Source organism: Phyllostomus hastatus, unplaced genomic scaffold, assembly GCF_019186645.2.
Source record: "Phyllostomus hastatus isolate PE091 unplaced genomic scaffold, TTU_PhHast_1.1 phas_contig_29, whole genome shotgun sequence".
Taxonomy (NCBI): Eukaryota; Metazoa; Chordata; class Mammalia; order Chiroptera; family Phyllostomidae; genus Phyllostomus; species Phyllostomus hastatus.
The window spans coordinates 40,530,502-40,551,863 of record NW_025333835.1 but is presented as its reverse complement, the minus strand read 5'-3'; the positions used below and the strand labels follow the sequence as shown (position 1 = coordinate 40,551,863).

Sequence of the window (21,362 nt, the reverse complement as noted above, 5' to 3'; positions counted from 1 at the left end):
CTCTCCCTCCCTTCCCCTCTTTCTGAAAATAAAGTAAAATCTTTTAAAAATCAATAAAAACATATCCTTGGATGAGGATTTAAACAAATAGAATCATGCAACATGTACATGAAACAAACATAAAGTTCTCTTCACTGCAGGCTTCTGGGACTTCTCCCCAGAAACACCCAGTGCTCTCGAGCTCCTGCATGTCCTCTGGAGACAGGCAAAGTGTTGTCACAGAGCAGTTCAAGGATCTGATTGGCTGATTCAGTGATTCGTGGATCTGGCAGCATCCTCTCCAGTAAACAGAAAGGTGCTCCAAGGAGCTGTACAACATGGGTTTTCATAGGCAGAGAGGCTGGGACGGCAGTTATTTCCGGCAAGGTTACCTTCTCATCGGGAATGCCTGGGTCTCATCGGGCAGATTATCCCGCTAGTGTGGACCAGGAAATTTGGGACCGATTGATTTAAAATTCCACTCTTAGGCTGAAACTGCCATTAGAGTAGTTATTAAGTCTTGGCTCAGCAAAAGCCAACTCATTTTGAGTGTTGTTTCTTTTTAATAGTTTATACAAATCATAACTACATGGATACATACCCCTACGTTTATCATTAGTGGTTGGTAGCCACCCAATGTTTAGTTCCTTCCTTTTTTCCCTTGACAGTATTCTTGGTTGATACTTTAGATTAAGTGGAAGTTTGCAAGAGTGAGAGGAAAACACGATTATTTCTTGAGCACCAAGCCTGTGCTTTATGCTCTGCCAGATGATGTGCAGGCGTTTTGGTGAATCCATAGGATGTTCCTAGGAGGGAGCTGAGACTCCTCCTCTGGGACCGGTGAGGAAGTGGGCCCAAAAGCGAGGAGATCTCCTACGTGCCCCAGGTCACAGAGTTAAGTACGTCATTAAGCTAGGACTTGAAACCAGTTATGCTTGATTTGAAAACCTACAATCTTTTCACTAGCGCACTGTAGCGTTGTTACTCATGCCCTCTTTCCCTCCCACCTTGACTCGCTGTGGCTTTTAAAGATGGTGAATGACTGAAAGATTGTAGAGTTCTGAATTCATTAAATAAAAGGTTATTTCTTAACACCTTTGTTATTAAATTCATTGTTTTTTTGTTGTTCTTTCTGCCTGTATAGATTGTGAAAGGGTGCGGGGCTTAGGAATTCCGCAGACATGAGTAGAAATTCTGGCAGCCTGTTTGAACTTCTCCCGGATACTTAGAAACCTTAGAAGTATCAGTGAATGACAGCAGCTGTCTAAAGGACTTGTTCTGTGTGAAGACTCCAGCACAGTGCCTAACAAATAAGATGTCAAAGCCTGTTTATGATGGTAGATCCAGGCCATAGAAATTCTTTGTGTTTCTAAATCGTACTTGAGGATTTAATGAATTGTTATTTATACAGTGTGGGGCAAAAGTAGGTTTACAATTGTTCATATGCAAAATAATACAGTAATAAATAACAATACAAGAATAAAAGGTTGTGTACTCACAATTTTAAACCTGCTTTTGCCCCACCGTGTATTAAGTACTGACAATCTTTGTATAATATAGGAATGCCTTTGTTTTTTAACTTAATTGGGACTCATTTTCAGGAAATGTGAGCTATAATAATAAAAAATTGTATCATAATTGAAGAAAATATAAATTTTATTTCATTGAAAAATATGTTTCCATTATGTTTAGTGTTTAAAGACAGTGAACCTTGTTGAAAAATAAAGTATTTCTAATATTTGATTTTAGGTTAATCAGATTTTTTCCCCCGTCATTTAGAAGTTAGGTGCACTAAGTCATCACAGGACATTTAAATTCATCTTCTGTGGAAGAGTGTGTGTGTATGTATATTCCTGTAAGTTCTTGGATGGTAATAAATTTTAAAGTGTCATGATATATTTCTTGTATGCTGTTTACTTTCAGTTATTTTAAAAGCTTGTGGTCTTTATGTTTGTTTGTTTTTCCTTTTAGGCCTAGACCTTATCTTTTTGAAAGGGATCATAAGTTTCCTACAGACAAAGAGAACTTACCGGTGGTTATTCTGTATGCAGAAATGGGAACCAGGTCATTTGGTAAATTTCACACAGTATTGTCTGAAAAAGCTCAAAATGGGGAAATTCTGTATGTTCTTCGTCATTATATTCAGGTACATGTTTGTTTTATTTGTTATTTTGGGTATAAAAATGCATTTTATGGTAATTTTCTTGTTAGATTTTACATAGTGATTTTCATCAGGAATGTTATTTAAAGATTTTTAAAAAACTGTTAACATAAGAAATATTAAAACCTGTAGACAATTTTCGTGAGTTTACTTGAGCCCAACTGAGGACAATTGCCAGGAAGCAAAACCTCAGCAGATGGAGGAGATGCTCAGGAAGATGGCAGATGGGTGGGTTTTCATTTCTCAGTTACAGATTTTAAAACATGTATTCTGAATACTCACCTTTTCTTCTGTACTTTGCAAATACCTTCTAGTGTATTTCTGGTCATCTTATATACATATATATTAAAAAGTTATTTACAGAACAAATACTAATTTGATGGTGTAAAGTTTATCCAGCTTTTCTTTAATGGCTTACCCTCATGTTGTCAGAAAGACATTCTCTTAGATTTTTTTTTTTGAGAGAATTAAAATGCTGTTCTTTGTTTTGATCCTTGATCTATCAGCAGTGTATTTGAATACCATATTTTTCTGTGTATAATGCACACTTTTTACCCACATGTTTTAGGGAAAAATAAGGGTACACACTATACACTGGAATTAGTACTGAAATGTGGGTGCACATTATACACAGTAAAATATGGTATCTTGTGAGATAGAAAATTTTAGGTTTTCCATATGAAAATGATAAGTCCTCCCATAATCAATTGAACAGTTAAATCTTTATTCTAAGCCATCAGATGCCAAGTTTCTATATAGGCATATTTGGTTTTAGACTGTTTCAATAATATATATTTGTTCTCAAATATAACATTTTAATTGCAATAGCTTTTAATCCTAAAGCAATGAGAAAGAAGGACAAAGCTGAAGACACGATACTTTTTGACTTTATATTATAAAGCTATAGTAATCAAAACAGTATGGTGTCAGCATAACAATGGACACATTGATCAGTGGAACAGAATAGTGAGCTTAGAAATAACCCATTCATAGATGATAAACTAATATTTGAGAAAGGAGCCAGGAACACTCAGTGAAGAAATAGTCTCGTCCATAAACAGTGTGGGCAAAACTGGAATGCCACATGCCAAAAATGATACTGGACCCTGTCTTACAAACCAGTCACAAAAATTAACTTGAGATAAATTAAAGACTTAAAATCTGAACCCATAGGACTCCTTAGAAAAATAGGGAGAAGGCTCCTGACATTGCTATTAGCAATGACTTTCTGGATTTGACACCAAAAGCAAAGGCAATAAAAGCAAAAATAAACAAGGGGACTCTATCAAACTAAAGATCCTCTTCGAGCAAAGAAAACCGACAAAATGGAAAGGCAACCTTTGGAATGGAAAAAGATATTTGCAAATCATATCTCTGGAAAGCGATTAATACCCAAAATATCTAAAGAACTCATACAACTCAATAACAAAACACACAAAAACCCCAGTCCAATTAGAAAATGGGCAAAGGACCTGAATAGACATTTTTCTAAAGTAAACATTCAGATGGCAACAGGTATGTGAAAAGGTGCTCAACATCACTAATCACGGGGAAAATGTAAACCAAAACCACAGAGAGACACCATAAGACAGCTGTTAGAATGGCTGCTATCAGAAAAGTAAAACTAGAGATAAATGTTGGTGAAGATGTGGAGAAAAGGGAACCCTTGAGCCCTGTTGGGAATGGAGATTGGTGTTGCCAGTATGGAACAGTATGACAGTTCTCCAAAAAAATTAAAAACAGAACTGTCATGTGATCCAGCAGTTCTGCTTGTGCGTTTATTTCACAAGGAAGTGAAGTCACTGTCTGGAAAGACGTTTGCACCCTTGAGTTCACCGCAGTGTTCCTTAAAATAGCCAAGATATGGGAACAACCTGTTTGTTTATCAATGGATGAATGGATAACAACATTTAGTGTGGGTGTGTGTGAAGTTCTTCCTTGGAAGAGAATGAAATCTTGCCATTTGCAACCTGAATGGACCCCGAGGGCATCGTGCCAGTGACATAAATCAGAGAAAGACAAGTCCTGTCCTCACTTATATGTGGAACCTAAAAAATAACAACGCAAGAAATGGATGAAATATTGATGGCGTGAAGGTAGTGGGGTAGCAGTTCTGGGTGAAGGTGGTCGCAGGTGCAGACTTCAGTTCTAAGATAAGCAAGTTCTGGGGACGTGATGTACAGCAAGGGGACTCTGGTTAACCACATTGTATTATGTAGTGGAAGGTTGCTAGAGAGTAGATCTTATAAGTTCTCATCACAAGAAGAAAAGCTACGTGAGGTATGGACATTAACTTTGTGATTATTTTCATAATATACATATATACCAAACGATTATGTTGTGTACCTTATTCATACAGTGTTATATGTCAAGTATATCATAATAGGGATGGAAGTTGGAGGTTGAAGTGTAGATGTTTTTAAAACATGCCCCCAAGTGATTTTAATATGGCCCCAGAGAGTATACCCATCTGTTGAGAACCAGTCCCTGGTCATTCTTTGGGCCATGCGACTGTTTAATACAGTGCAGTGAAATCGTACCAGCCAACTCTCTGGGCCCTTTGTAACATCAAATTATAGCCTTACATGTGTACACTCAAAATATTTATATTGTAAATCCAATCAGCATGTAAGTCTAATAAAAATAGACTTATTTATGCTACTCTTTGAACACCTGCCTTTTTTGGGGGGGAAAGAAGAAAACTACAATTCAAGTTTTACAGTAACACGTTTTCAAATGGAGTAAGTAAATATGAATTTAATAAACATTTATCTTTATTACTGAGGAGCTAATAATATTTCAGAACTGACCATGGAAATTGGTTATGTGAAATTGCATTTCTTTTATGAGCTGTAACAAATGTGTGGACTTAGAGCTTTGATTTGCTTAGCCACCAACTGATTGTCTTGTGTGTGAATAGTCAAAATGCATTTTTAAATTGAGCTGTATGAAATTGAAAAGGCTTTAAATGATTTTCAACTTCATCAGCTTACTGTCATCATAAACCTCATTTTCTCATGCTATCTTTCATTATAGCATATGCCCGAAAAATTAGCAAATTAAATTTTAGTGTGGGCAGCAATGTTAAATACTTGTCTGCATATCTAGAACTAATTATTATATCATCTTATTTGGAAATAGAATAGTCCAGGAATAGTCACTTTGGTAACACATTTATTTTTAAGACTGGGGAAAAAGTTTAGGGAGGAAAGAAGAGAATAAAAAGAGTAATATGTTTTTAAGGGTCTTCTTCCCTCCAAGTTCTGCTTTTTCCTCTGTCATGATCAGGGTCACAGATTTCACCCGTGCAAACTTGAATGAAGCAAAGACTCACAGCATTTTCAAGGGAATTTGCTGAGCACTAGGTCAGACTGACTTCCTCACCTGTGAAAGAATAGGCCAAGTTATGGTGATTGTAGCACGCCTGGTAGGAATTTCAGTATGGAAGCTAGAAAGGAGCGCAGACATATTCACCCAGCTTGCTGGCCTTTTCACCTAGCGTAGCACTTAATCCTCTCCGGGTCCATCATGCTGTTGCAACAGGTAAGATCGCTTACCTTTTGGAAGAAATGTGGTGACTTCTCTTCCTTGATAGGGTTATCTCTAGAAGTACATTTTATATTTGTTCTTTGTAGAAGGGGGAAATGAGGTCAAAAGTTGGGTCATAAACACTTCAGACAGTTCAGTTTTAGCACAGACACTGATCTGTGGCATTTCACATATTTCACTCATTGAGAAACATGGAAAAAAGTGAAGTCAGGTTTGTCAGGCACTGGGTGGTGGTGTCTCCTTTGCCTCTACTTTCCAGTATTTGCTTTTGGCAACGCTCCAGTTGCCCTACGTCCAGACAGCTAGCCAATGAGCGCCCTTCGCTGGCTTAGCAAGTTGCGTGTGGTCCCCAAAAGCCGTACAATTCTGTTGAAACTTCATTGTATTGGGTCCTGTGTTAATGAACCCATGGGAGAGATGGGAAAGTTACCAGGGTATGGCAGGAAAAGATTAGATGTTTTCAATATAAAGGAGCAATTGAAACAGTCATGATGAGGTTTTTAGGAAGTGAGCAGGTGGACATCAGCCAAATTCTGGTTCCTTGATGGACTGCCTAGAGAGAGTATAAGTACCCCCCGGTAACTGTCAGTGATGTAAAAGTTACATTACTAGTGATTCACCCTGATGTCCTAACACACAGTTACAGTGAATTGCAAAGAAGATATTTGAGAAAATATTTTCTCTCTTTTAAAAAAAATCAATGTGTTTGAACAGAAACCAGCATCACGGAAAATGTACTTATCTGGCTACGGTGTGGAGCTGGCAATTAAGAGTACAGAATACAAAACACTGGATGATACCCCAGTGAAAGGTAAGTTTTCTTTCCGTGTTTGAGTAGAATGAAAATTTAGAGGCTTATATATATTTGTTTCTTTAAAAATATCACGCCTGAAATTCTACCTGTGTTAATATGAGTCTGCAGATGGGGTAAACATGTTTTTCCTGACTTTGGAATTTAATTGTAAACTGAAAGAAATACATTTACTATTGCAGTCAACCTCAGTCTCAAACGTGTCCCATCTGGAACAATTGGGTTCTCGACCCAGTTGTTCAGGGGACAAAGTCCGGGTTGTCCAACAGAAATTTGGTTCCAGACCTGACAGCCTGCTCGTGCTGCCACCTGTGTGGTCCGTCACACGTCTCTCGGGCGACAAAGGAGAGAATGCAGGAGTGTGAGTGTGATTCGGTTTCTGAACAAACCGCTTCTCGAACAGCCTTCCACAATAAAGTTCGAGAACCAAAGTTCCGCTGTATTGTGCTCTCATAAACTTATTTAAAAGTTGGAAATAGCATCTTATGTTGCATATACCTAATGGTTGACCAACCATTTTGTAGCAGCATATTTAAAAATGATACTATAAGTTACACTGAGGCAATGGATGAAGCTGTTTATGGCTCCAGGCGTCTGGCCCTGGCGCTCGGGCTGGCCCGATGAGCCCAGCACAACCCCCCCTCGGGGTGGGGGGTCTCAGGGACCAGTATCTCAGTAAGCCTGAACTTCCTTGGTAACTCACCGCCTTAGGAAGGTTTCTCTGAAGTATTTATTTATAATGGAGTTAGGATGATGGTGAGTTTCTTTTTTTCTTTTTTGGAGTGGGATGAGAGAGGTCTGTGAATTGTTCATTTTGATGAAGTAGATCGGTTACTTTTGTGATCTCCAAACCAATCTGCCTGTCATCTGGGTACCAAACGCATTCTCTACATGAAGAACCCTGGAGACCAGAACTAAAGAAGTTTCATAAACTTGTGAAAAGCTTTTATTACTTGGTTTCTCAGAAATTTGTTTATATCTGATTCTTTGTTAAGAGTTTTAAATTCACTCATTCATATGCTCTCAGATGTGGCTTCTGCTTCACCTTCACTCTCCCACTCAGGACCTGGTCCTGAAGGCCCTGCCCTGATTACAGACTCAGCTCTGGCCGCTCCCGCTGAGTGTGGGTCAGATCAAGACCGTATCGCTGTGATTTAAATTCCGAAGAGGTACTGGAGAAGTATAGTAGAAACGATACTCAGACTTTATGTATTTTCTAGGACAGACCACATGTTAGGGCACAAAACAAGTCTCAGTAAATTTAAGAAGATTGAAATCATCTCAAGCATCTTCTCTGACCATAATCGTGTGAAACTAGAAATTAATCAAAAGGGGGAAAAACTGGAGAACACACACATACACGGGGGCTGAATAGCATGTTACTAAACAATGAATGGGTTAACGATGCGATTAAAGAAGAAATCCAAAGATGCCTGGAGACAGATGAAAACTCGGACACCGCAGCCCAGGACCCGTGGGACACGGGGAGCGCGGCCCTGAGAGGGAGTCCGCAGCACTGCAGGCCCGCCGCGGGCAACAAGAGAATTCCCAAATAAACATAAACAGTCTAGCTTTACACGTAAAGCTACTGGGGGAAAGAAAAAAACAAACAAACCCAAACTGAGTCAAAAACTAGGGATGTGAGTAGAAATGAATGAAAGGGTCCAGTAAATCAGTACAATATACCAGTCAGACCAAGAGCTGTTTCTTTGAAGAGATAGACGAGATTGACAAACCTTTGACCAGACTCAAGAAAAAAAGAGGATCCAAATAAATAAAATCAGAAATGAAAGAGGAGAAGTAACAACTGATACCAAAGAAATACAAAGGATTGTCAGAAATATTACAACCAACTACATACCAACAAGTTGGACAATCTGGACAAAATGGATAAATTTCTAGAAACAATTTTCTAGGAACTGAATTAGGAAGAATTAGAGAATCTGAATAGATCGATTACTACTAATAAAATTGAAGCAGTGATCAAAAAAACTTGCAACAAACAAAAGTCCCGGACTGGGTGGCTTCACAGATGAATTTTACCAAACTTTCAAAGAACTAACACCTCAAAATATTTCAAAAAATTCAAGAGGAGGTAACACTTTCAGGCTCACTTTACAAGCCCTCCATTATTCTAATTCCAAAACCAAATAAAGACATTACAAAGAGAAACAATTTGGGCCAATAGCCTCGGTGGACATAGATGCTAAAACCCTCAGTAAGATACATTAGCTCACCGGATACAGCAGTACATCAAAAAGACTATACCATGATCACGTGGGATTTATTCTGGGGAAGCAGGGTTGATAGAAAATCCACAAATAAATATGATACGTCACATAAACAAGATAAAGGATAAAAATCACTGAGTTACATGAGTAAATGCAGAAAACGGATTTGAAAAAATCTATCACTCATTTATGATTTAAAAAAAACTCTCAGCTAAGTGGGAATGGAAGGAGTGTACCTCAACGTAATAGAGGATGTACGTGACACACCCACAGCCAACATCACGTTCAAAAGTAATAGCATTGCTCTTAAGACGGGGAACGAGACAGGGACGTCTGCTTCCACAGCTCTTATTCAACCTAGTACCACAAGTCCTCATCCTGGCAATTAGACAATAAGAAATAACAGGCATCCAAATTGGAAAAGGAGAAATAAAGTTATCACTATTTGCAGTTCACATGGTACTATGTATAGGGAACCCTAAAGATTCCACCAGAAAAACTACTAGAACTGATAAATGAATTCAGTAAAGTAGCAGGATACAAAATCAATATCCAGAAATCAGTTGAATTTTCATACATCAGTAATGAACTATCAGAAAGGGAAACTTAAGAAAACAATCCTATTTATAATTACATCAGAAATAATAAAATATCTGGGAATAAATTTAACCAAGAATATAAAAGCACTGTACTTGGAAAATTATAAGACACTGAAGAAAGAAATTGAAGGTGATACAAATAAGTGGAAGCATGTCTATGGATAGGAAGAAGTAACATCATTGAAAAATCCTTACTACCCAAAACAATCTGTAGACTCAGTGCAATTTCTATCATGATACCAATGGCATGTTTCACAGAATTAGAACAAATATTCCAAGAATTTATATGGAACCAGAAAAGACCTGGAATAAACAGTGATCTTGAGAAAGAAGGACAAAGTTGGAGATACCACAATATCTGATACCCGACTATCCTGTAAGGTCACAGAAAGCACAACAGCATGGTACTGGCATGAAAACAGACGTATAGGTCAGTGGAACAGAACACAGAGGCCAGAGATAAACCCACACTTTTATGGCCTATTAATATTTGACAAAGGAGACAACATAAAATGGGGTAAAGACAGCATACTCAATCATTGGTTTGGGGAAAATTGGACAGATATATGGAAAAAAAGAAACTAGATGATATTTCACCATACACAGGAATAAAGTCAACATGGATTATAGACTCAAAACCATAAAAATTACAGGTGAAAACATAGTAAAACCTCTTATTTCTTGTAGCAGTATTTTTTCTAATAGGTCTCCTCAGGCAGGGGGAAGAAAAGGAAAAAGAAACAAATGGGACTACATTAAACTAAAAAAATTTTGCACAGCAAAGGAAATCAAGAAAATGAAAAGATAACCCACTGAATGGGAGAACATATTAGTCAATGATATATCTGATAAGGAGTTAATATCCAAAATTTATGAAGAACTTACACAGTTCAACACACAAAAAAAGCAAACAACACAATTAAAAATGGGCAAAGCGGCCTGACCAGTGTGGCTCAGCGGGTTGGGTGTCATCTTGCAAACAGTTCGCCGATTGGATTCCCAGTCAGGGCACATTCCTGGGTTGTGGGTTTGGTCCCTGTGAGAAGCAACCAATCGATGTTTCTCTTTCCCCACCCCTCCCCACTCCCCCAATTCCCCTCTCTCTAAATAAATTAATAAAATCTTTTTTTAATAAATAAAAAATGGGCAAAGGACTTGACTAGATACTTCTTAAAAGAGGACATGCAGAGGGTCAGTAGACATATGAACGGATGCTCAGTGTCACTACTCATCAGGGAGATGCAAGTAAAACCACAGTGAGGTATCACCTCACGCCCGTCAGAGTGGCCGGCATCAGTAAGTCAACAAACAACAAGCGCTGGTGAGGACGTGGGGAAGGGGAGCCCTCGTGCACTGTGGGTGGGAATGCAGACTGGGGCAGCCCCTGTGCAGAGCAGTGTGGAGTTATCCCAAAAAGTTAAAAGTGGGCCCTCCCTGGGTGCCTCGGTGGGAGCGTCATCCTGTGCGCCAGAAGGTTGCAAATTTGATTCCTAGTCAGGGTCAACATACCTAGGTTGCAGGTTCGATCCCTGGTCGGGGCACATGTGGCAAGTCACCCAGCCAGTGTTTCTCTCACATCGATGGTTCTCCCCCTTCCTCTCTAAAATCAGTTTTAAAAATATGTCCTCAGGTGAGGCTTAAAAGCAATTAAAAATGGAACTGCCTTATGACCCAGCAGTTCTGCTTCTGGGAATAGATGTGAAGAACCCCAAAGCAGTGATGTGAAAGAACATAAGCACCCCCACATTCACTGCAGCGTCACTTACAATGGCCGAGATGTGGAGGCAGCCCGAGCGCCCATCAGTAGACGAGCGGACGAAAAAGCTGCGGGACGTTTACACAAGGGAACACTACTCAGTTGTAAAAATGAAGGAAATCTTAACTTTGCAACAGCATGGAAGGACCTGTAAAGTATTATGTATTATGCTAAGTGAAATAAGCAAGTCAGGAAAGACAAATACCATGTGATCTCACTTATATGTGGAATCTAATGAGCAAAATAAACCGACAAACAAAATAGGAACAGACTCATAGATACAGCGAACAGACTGACAGCTGTCGGGGGGAGGGGTGTCGGGGGCCTGGGTGAAAGGATTAAGCAAACACACAGACACAGCCAACAGTGCGGTGACAGCCAGAGGGGAAGGGCGGAGGGTGGAGTGGGGGTGTGCAGGGAGGGTAAATGGGGATGAAAAGAGACTTGCTTGGGGCAGTAAGTGCTCAGTGCCGTGTGCAGATGAGGTGGTGGTGGGTTGTACACCTGAAACCTGTGTGGTTTTATGAACCAGCGTCACCGCAGTAAATTCAGTTTTTTAAAAAACCTCATAGACACACTGTGTGGTGATTAATAGAGGGGAAGGGGGAGGGGAGGGAGGAGAGGATGAAGGAGGAATAAATGCAGCTGGAAGGAGACGACTTTGGGTGGTGAGCACACAGCACAGTATACAGATGACGTGTGCTACAGTTGTACGCTTGAATTTTTTAATTGTATGAACCAATGTCACCCCAATAAAGTCAATAGAAAATAAAAGAAATCAAAATTAAAAGGAGTGCACACTCAGGAATGCAGGCATGTGCTTATACGTATATCATTAAGCTGATCATGAAGGAAAGACAAGGTGAAACAAATGGAATTTAATTCATTTTTGGTTCTTCTAATACTTGATCACATATTCCTTTCCCAGTCTGAACATTTTTTTTTCTTTTTCTTTTTTCCCCAAAATATAGCTGTGGCTAATGCTACTGTTGAAGATGAAATTGAAACAAACGAAGTTCAAGGATTTCTCTTTGGGAAACTAAAGTAAATATGAAATGAAATAAAGTTATATTATTATACTGTTAAGTTTGTTTTTAAAGGAACATACTGTGTTGGCATATTTTAAATATATACATGTAATTTTATGGATTACAAAAATGCACAGTTAATGCAAAAAAAGCACAAAATTGAAGGGTAATCTCTAACTCAGCTGTGTATGATGAGAAAATAGGAATTGAAAATGATCAAAGTTATTTCTGACAAAAAAACTAAGTCAAAACTTTGTGGAATCTTTTATAGATATAATACTTTACAAAAATCATGGTTAATATTTAGCATGAAAATATAAAAACTTCTCAAAAGAAGAGAAAATAGTTTCCCTAAATGTCTGTGGCACAGATTTTTGCATTTAAAACCTTTAACATCTGGTCTTGGTTTCATGCCCACATGTGACTAACCTCTGAGAAATTAAAGGTGTGCTCCCTTTTTTCCCGCCTCACTAACCGAAGACGAGGGAAGGATGGTGAGTGGTCTCTGAGTACTCGTGCATGGGGATCGCTGTAGTTTTGTGTGTGCTTTCTCTTATTTGTAAGAAGGGAAAGTCATGGTGCCATTATAAGGCCAAAGTTAATTAAAAGGACTGTTTTTCACTAGTATTTTTAGTTCTTGTTTAGTATCGCAAGTGTTTATAAAGGATACTTCCTGTATGTGTGGTGAGTAGGTAACTGTGTAGAGCAAGGGAACATTTTTGGAGACTCTGGTGGTTTATGCAGAAGACCGAGTTACAGTTCTAAACCGTATTGGCCAAGTGGTGTTTTTTAAACAGAACTCTTTATGGGAATAAATTGTGCATCCTCCAAAAAGCCTTTGGATATTAGTTTTTGTGGGGGTTTTTTCCAAAGTTGTTTTTTTTATATTATTATTATTATTTTTAAAGATTTTATTTATTTATTTTTAGAGAGGGAAGGGAGGGAGAAAGAGAGAGAGAAACATCAATGTGCGGTTGCTGGGGGCTGTGGCCTGCAACCCAGGCATGTGCCCTGACTGGGAATCGAACCTGCGAAGCTTTGGTTTGCAGCCTGTGCTCAATCCACTGAGCTACACCAGCCAGGGCTTGACATTAGTTTTTTTAAAAGAGGAAATACTCACAGTCAATTCTTACACCATTCCTCATTAGGCAAGCCCCCCGACCCCTTAAAAAACCATTGCTTTAAGTTATCACCTATGAATAATATATTTTTGCCTGAATTACATAAATAATTTTAGCATTGAAATGTAAGATTATGATTAAATATGGAAAACAATAGCTCTCATAAACTTAATATTATTCCATAACTTAAAATTTTGAGAGACGACGGGTTAATGTAATTTGTAGTGAGCTTTCCTGAAGTTTTGTTGCGTTTTCATCATGAGCTCTGTCGCCGTCAGCCTCACTGCTTCCGTGAAGTGCGGTCCCTGTTATCATTGGATTGCAGATACTGAGCCTATGGTGTATTTATTTATTGTTCTCTGTAACATTCATGCATTTCGGTAAATATATTTTTTCACTTTTTATCATCTTCATTTCTCTTTACTGTTGAAAATACATATTTTATAACCTGTAATGGTAGCTAACGTTTTAAGAATTCTATTTAAATCTGAAATGGCACTATGTCTTGATTTCATGAGAGATAGAAGATTATACTTTATACATATAGTAAAATGTCATTCTACATTATTATTTGGCACTCTCTACAGGATACCTAGATATGTTTAATGTTAGGCAAAATTATCTTATGCTATTGATTCATTTCAAACATGAAACTTTTCAGAAATAGAGTAGACTCTGAGATTGTATGGAAAGCATTAGTGTCTTTCCTTATAAAATAGTATTTATTTTGAATTATAAAGCAATACTTATAATTTATAAAAGGTTAAAATAAAAACTACACAGCATAAAAACTAATAATCTGCCCTCACCCTTGATCTCTTACTACCCTTATAATAATGTTGCCACGTTAACAATTGAGGGAGACTACATCCCTCCAGGTTTGGTTTGGTTTGGTTTATTTATTGAAAAAAGTAGACCTATATCTTTCTCCTTATTTAAGTTCTGCATCTGTAGTGGCATCATGATTTATCCTGTTAATGACGAACAATTAGTTTGTATCTAATTAAGAAGAGTTTGTTTCAAAAACACACCGCTCATATGATTCGTAGTAGGTGATGATAATTAACATTAGTCAATATTCCAACACAGAGAAAGGTATTCAGATCTTAGAGCGAATCTGACAGCATTCCAGAGGTACCTGATTGAGAGCAGCAAGGAAATGACGCCTCTGAAAGTCTGGGAGCTACAGGGTGAGTATCCGGTCTGCTTTAACACCGCAGTGTTCTGTTCCCCTCCCCCTGTCTCTGCCTGCCTCCCTCCCTCCCTCCCTCCCTCCCTTCCTTCCTGGGTTTGTAAATGCCTTTAGTAGCAGTAGAATGATCAGAAATGTAACATAAAGGGTCTCACTTGTTATCCTACTGTTAATTCACTCACTCATCAGTATTTGTGGAGCTCCTACTTGTGTATGAGACACTTTCTTTTGGTGAGAAGGTGAAGGCTCTGCTCTGCTTCTAGCACACGGAGACGGACTGCAGGAAGCCACACACACGTTTTTCTTTCCCTAGAACTGTTGTTGCAGGTAAAATAATGCTAAGTTTAGGGTTTTGTTTTTATTGTAGTATAAAAGTAGAACAACACTGAAAGGGAAAGTGAATGTTCCATATTTACCGAGATAAACACATTAGGTCCTCCTGAACGTTCTTTTCAGAATTGGCTCTTCAAACTCTTTTTCCTTCCTTCGGTTATTCTTTGTGTCAGAGCCTTTTCTTGCCTGTTTATTTAGCCTAAATATAGACAAAAATGGCTTTGCATTAGCATTTCTTTTCATGTATCTCATTCTGAAGTTGTTATACTGTAATTTGGGGAAAACAAGTATTACGTATTAAATGATAATTACTGATTGATGAAAGTATAAAGTTTATCTTAATTGGAAATAAGTGCTATGTTTCCATTTAAAATTTTTTAAAAATGCTTAATATGAGTGTATTAACATGTCTATGGAAGATTATATAGCCAGAAGGGTTAAATAAATTACATGAAAATGTTTATAAAGGTATGACATTATGCTAGATTTTTTAATGATATTTTTTTCTTTCCAGATCTAAGTTTTCAAGCAGCTTCTCAAATAATGGCTGCTCCAGTTTATGATGCCTTAAAGTTAATGAAAGACATTTCCCAGAACTTCCCCATAAAAGCCAGGTATAATAAAGTTTATTAGTTTGATTATAGCCAGGATTCTTTCCATTAAATACATTTTATGAAATAGGTGATTTCACTTAACGTAACGATATCAGTTAATTCCAGTACACACAGTGCTTACGACATGGGGCCTTTCTTCATTGTGCATGTTGGTTTTCCACTGGAGCAGAACACTGGCCTCTGCGCACATGTATCCATGCTTCAGAACAGAGCTCTTGAATTAGAGGCAAGTGGAAAGGAAAAAATAATTCATTAAAATATAAACAGGGAGACGTGATAATCCAAGGAAAAACCTTTTTAAGCAATAACTAAAAATGTAATTTATTTTCTGTTTAACATAAAGAATGATGAAAAGCATTATTTTAAATAGATCTATACCAAAGGTATAGCCCAGTCTTCTTTCCCTTTTAAATTCCCAATAATTAGTAATTTCTTAATTGTATGGGATGCCACGTGGAATACTGTTTGCCAACAGAATATCTAATTGAACTGCTTCCAGAAATACTCATGTTACGTGTAATACATCTCTCAGTTCAATAGATAAAACATTGATATGAGAGAGAAAGTACCCAATACATACAATGTATTGTAAGGGTTGACAGAATCACAAGACTCTGATGCACTTGTGTTTCGATTAGGAATGACAAAATGTAAAATTATAGGCAACCAGTGAAACATAAAATAAGCTGGCGTCCATTGAAGGCAGGCAGCCAGTGGCAAGGGCGGCGGTAGCATCTCATTGAGAGGGGTTGGCGAGCCCCCTCCTGTTTACGGCTTCTCTTCCTGGGCCCTGGGTGGGGCTGGTGGGCCTCTGCTTGTCTCAGACACTGTCTTGTGCATTTATCCACAGTGCGATGTACTGGGTTTTATCTGGATACTTTTTACCTTGGTAAGATGGATAAATAGTGCATAGTTGGCCACAAGATACAGAAAACCTTTTCATGGCACCCTGAAAGTACATTTGTCACTTTATTATGAATATATTGATATGACTTTAAAATTTAAACAGTCAAGAATTTGAGACGTCAGTACATTATGAAACATGAAATGTGCATGTTAATAATAAATACTACATTCAGCTATGTTGCTCTTTACAGCAGCTTTTGAAATTACTTGATCAAATACAAATGAGTAAAACTATTTTGGTTTTAAGAAGATAGTTGATCGGCTCTTTGATGGTGGGTCAGCCCACCGCTGACGGGCTCAGGTGCAGAAGGCTTCCTTCATGGCTGGTCATCAGAGAGCACTGGGCGGACTGTGCCAGCACCGCTTCATGGCTACACTGTGAGCCTGAGCGTATCCTTGAAGCACTTGGCGAACAGTCAGTAAATGCTGGTTTAAATGAAATATTTGCTAAATGAATGAAAAATTTGCATTATCTAATTTATCTGAAATTCTGTCAAATTTTGGGAGATAATGTGCCCTTAACTGTGTGTGTTTTGTTTTTTTCTATCCTCACCTGAGGAAAGGAGGGAGGAAGGAGGTGATAAACATCGATATGAGAGAGAAACATCAATCGGTTGCCTTCCATACACACCCTGATTGGGGGCCAAACCTGCAACCCAGACGTATGCCCTGACCAGGAATCGAACCCATGACCTTTCAGTCCATGGGACAATGCTCTAACCAACTGAGCCACATCAGCCAAGGCACTGTGGGTCATTTCCACATATACCTTTCTACCTGAGTTTTACTTAAAGCACAACTTTGCATTTACAATATTTTAATTTTTATATCATTTTATTCTATGCATTAAGTTGACAGATATATAGCTAAGTATTCTTAGGAGTTAAGTCAAATAAGACTGAATTTTAAAAAATTATAAGGCAGTTATAAACTCTTCAAGATCGAATATGTGAAGTCAGGATTGTCAGTATCTTATAATTTATGTTCTCTGAGGAAGATCCCAGGTTAAAATTGCCTGTTTGCATGGACACATGTGATGGCATTGATGATTTTGTGCAGAATTTCTCTGGGAAAAAACAACACAAAATAGCATTTTTCATCAAGTTTTTTTGAGAAGTGCGTGCCTAGGAGTAAGCAGGGCTTGACAGTACTCAGTGCACATGGCCAGTGCCCAGGAGCTCCCGGCAGTCCCTGCCTGCACCCCTCAGCCCGGCGCCCTCGTCAGGCGGCAGCCCGGGCACCCCCTCTCCCTGGGCCTCGGCGCCCCTTCTCCCTGGGCCGCAGGGCCCCTTCTCCCTGGGCCGTGGGGCTGTGTCACGGAGCCTTCAGGGTTGTGAATTTCCCGCACAAACCATTCAGTTACCTTGAACTACAGATTAGTCCTGAACATAGAGGAGGAGCGAGTTACACCAATATTTATTTTCCCAGGACTCTGACCAAAGTTGCTGTAAATCAACATATGAAGAAGGAAATACAGAAAAATCAACAGGTTTGTTCGAATTCCTTCTTAAAAGAATTTACTGTACTCCTATCACTGTTTCAGACTTTGGGTCTTCAGTTTTCATACAAAAAAGAAAGTGTTTGTATTTTTGACTATTAAAACAGTTCCAGTTTTTCCATTGTTGTGCCGTCTACGTCCAGTGTGCGATTCTAGCCAAGCTTTCCTGCCCTGTGTCTCTCTCACCTCCTCGCTCAGCCCGGGCTCCAAGCCCTGTGCTCGTGTGGTACGGCTTTCTTCACAGGACAAAGAAGGAAGGCTGTGAATTATTAATTCCTGTTTCTCACGATTAGTTTTGCTTAACAACTTGAGGACCAAGTCAGGTTTAGACCATCGGAACATTACTAGAATCCTACAGCATGCAGGACAGAAGTGACTGGGAGTTGGGTGAGATTCTGCCTAATGGTTTCTTACATGACCTGAAGACCCCAATGACCCTAACTGCGTTAATACTCGGGAGGTGCTAGAACAGGGCCTCGCTTTATGGCACAGGACTCGTTTGGTTTTAAGTAATACAATACCAGATGCCCAGGGCCGCCAAAAGTGCTTCGTTTTTCTCACGTAAAAAGTCCTAAATGGGTGTCCCCAGGCATGATTTTCTCCTTTGATGGTTGCCAAATTGCCGCCACAGCTCCAGGCTTCTGATAGGAATGCAACGCAGGAGGAGGCAGGAAGATGGTATCAACCACGCGCATCCCACTAACGCCTTCGATCATGATCATGGGTGTTTACCCTGGTGAGGAAATCTTGACTTTAATCAGTAAGCTACATGGTCACAACCCTATTTCTATTTCATCATCCCGTTGGGCCTGCTCTTTCAGGGCAGGCTGATGAAAGATAAGGATGATGATGATGGCTTTCATGTCCTTAATCTTGGGAAAGTGTGTTTGGACCAGAAGTTCGTGTTACCTCCTACCGCCTGGGGGTGTGGGCAGTAACTGAACGAACTGGAGTGCCCGCCCTGGAAAGAGGGCGGTGACCGGGAGGTCAGAGAGTCTTGGGAAGCCCCTTGCAGTGTCACTGAGCACGTGCACAGTGGGCACGTGCACACCCCGCAGGTGTGTCGCCAGTACATCTCACACACAGCAGGAGTACAGTTTATGCAAAGCATGTAAATGAAAGGTAACCACACAAAAAAGAAATAATAATGGACTTTGAACATGTAGAAAGATGATCTGTCTTCACTCACAGTAAAAGTAATACAGAGGCACCAGATTTATAATAGTCAAAGTTCAGTGGTGAATTCTGTTAGCAAGCTTATCTGTGTGTGTGTGTGTGTGTGTGTGTGTGTGTGTGTGTGTGTGTGTGAGAGAGAGAGAGAGTGTGAAAGGCAACACAAGATGCGTTTGTGTAGGTATCAGTATCTGCAGAGAGGGACACCAGAGGATGAACAAAACAACTGGGGGGATGTGTGGAGCAGTCACCTCTATGGGCCGTGAGAGGGGCTGGGGGTCCGGGCAGGAGAAGGCCCTGGAATGAGCATGAGGATCCTTTGCGCAGGGGTTTATGTAGTTGCAACCTGGGACTCAGCAAAGGTTATTCAGAAACTCGGACTATGCCGAAGTTGGACAAGTGAACTTGGGTTTGGTTTACTCGGGAGACAATAGCTTTAACTCCAAAGTACAGCAGATTTCCCTTGGAAGTGAACAGTTCTTATTTTGCTCAGATCAGCCAGAAGCTGCTTTTGGTGTTCTTAAACCAGTGGGTGTGTCTTACTGTTTACTGTTACAGTATGTTCCATGCCATTTTCTTGTTGGGAAGGGAAAAAATGGGAATATGGTCAAGTAGTCTGGTAACTTCTTAATTTTGCTTCAGCAGTGTGTGAAACATGGTTTTAATTACATAGTTACATAAGAAATAGGTGAGATACTTAAATGTAAATGCTAAATAAAGGTTTAGACTGATCCAAAAAGAAGTTCACATCTTTCCTAATTATGTCAACTGATTACTTAGAATACATGAGAATTTCACAGTTCTAGAAAAATTCCCTTCATCAGAATAACCTCTCTGAAAGTTCCCCTGTAACACGCTCCTTTAGAATCTATCTTGTCCACATCCTGGAAGAAAAATTTCCCCTATATTTAGATTTATATCTGACTTGACTTCAGATTTTAAATTCAGAAGGCATCTAGTTTCAGTTTAGGGACCTCCAGACCCGTTTGTAAACCCCAGTTACTGTTCTGACCTCGGCCAGTCAGCCGAGGAAACATTCAGCTCCAGGTAGTGGCCCCGTCCCACTGGTTGTTACAGGGATGTCACAATACATTGTTTTCTTTTTTTTTTTCTTTGAATGAAGTCATATGTCTCTGTAGGGATTTCTATTTGTTTCTGCTCAAAGGCTAAGATCACTCCCAACTTAATTCCACAGTAAATAAAAGGTCTGTGCGTGTTTTTTGGACCATAAAAGTAGTGAGAAGTCTAGCCCCCAGTGCCTATGAAGGTAAAGCAGAGGCGACGGATTGTTGTGGAAGACTAGCTGTTCCTTCCAGCCAGGGCCAGAGTGGCAGGCTCCTGCGCGGATTCTGCCGGCACTTTGTCCCCTGGGTCACCTCTCCCCGGCAGGGGGCCGGTCCCGAGCCTGCGCACCAGGCTGTGTCTCCCCCTCTCCCCTGCCGGCTGAGCCCAAGTTTCTTCCTGGCCTTGGGAGACTAGCCCTTGAGAACCCAGGCTTTCGGGACCTGGAATTGTTCGCGTCCTTGGACTTGTACTTCTGCCACTTCTCTGCCCTTAGGAGAAACCTTTCCCTTTAAAAGCTAAGCATTCATGTAGAGAACATTCTTCATACTGGAATGTAGCAGTTTGCGTGTTTCCTTTGAGAAGGAGGATTTCGGGATGTCGGGTTCACCACAGGCCTGCAGACTGACTTCTTACCCTTGATTTGAGAAAGGCTGCAGCCTGAATCTTACCCTCAGGGTGATTTACCGGGGTTAAGGCCCCCTCTCTGGGGGAAGGAGGAAGAACTGGTCAGTGTCAGTCTCCAATAGACTGACCGTGTTTCAGCGGTTAAGTTCAGTTTATTACCCCTTTCGAGCATCTTTGTTCAAAGCGCTGTGCTTGGCTTACAAGTCCCTGAGGGAGTTAGCCCCTCAGGGGCCACCGTGTGCCTGAGGGGCTTCCCGCTGACGACTGAGTGCCCCGGACCAAGGGAGGCGCTGGCAGAGCTTGAGACGGAGCTGAAGGCAAACCAACGTCTTACCTTTGAACCTGGGGGTGTTGGGCTTTCATCTCTTGCCAGTGTCCTGTGTAATCCAGTGGAAATATTGTCTGCCATGTTACAAACTGAGTTCCTCTTTTCCTCCCGTGTATGTGCCTCACCTGTCATGGTGAATGGTAAACACACAGAAACACTTACCTCTGCCAGGTTTTCTCTGAATTTCCTCAAGTTGGTTTCTTCATCTGCCTTTCTGGAATACGTAATTTATACAGATCTCTGTTAGGTCACTTATGCAACCGCTTTAAAATGCATTGTTTAAAAATTTTTTTTCCTAAGCTAATTTGCCTACACTGATAATAGTAATAAGAAAGGCTTTATTTGTGAGTACTATAAATCTGACTAGACACAGGTATGTGATATATTTAAACTT

The 21,362-nt window shown here is 39.8% G+C and overlaps 1 protein-coding gene across 1 annotated transcript in view; it reads left to right on the top strand.

Moving 5' to 3' along the window:
- Positions 1 to 21,362, top strand: part of UGGT2 (UDP-glucose glycoprotein glucosyltransferase 2) — a 113,968-nt gene that overhangs the window by 15,865 nt on the left and 76,741 nt on the right. The window contains exons 5-10 of the mRNA XM_045839041.1: positions 1,951 to 2,125; positions 6,404 to 6,500; positions 12,058 to 12,130; positions 14,325 to 14,425; positions 15,275 to 15,374; positions 17,709 to 17,769. Of these exons, the coding sequence (XP_045694997.1) occupies positions 1,951 to 2,125; positions 6,404 to 6,500; positions 12,058 to 12,130; positions 14,325 to 14,425; positions 15,275 to 15,374; positions 17,709 to 17,769 (607 nt within the window). The remainder of the gene's footprint in view (positions 1 to 1,950; positions 2,126 to 6,403; positions 6,501 to 12,057; positions 12,131 to 14,324; positions 14,426 to 15,274; positions 15,375 to 17,708; positions 17,770 to 21,362) is intronic.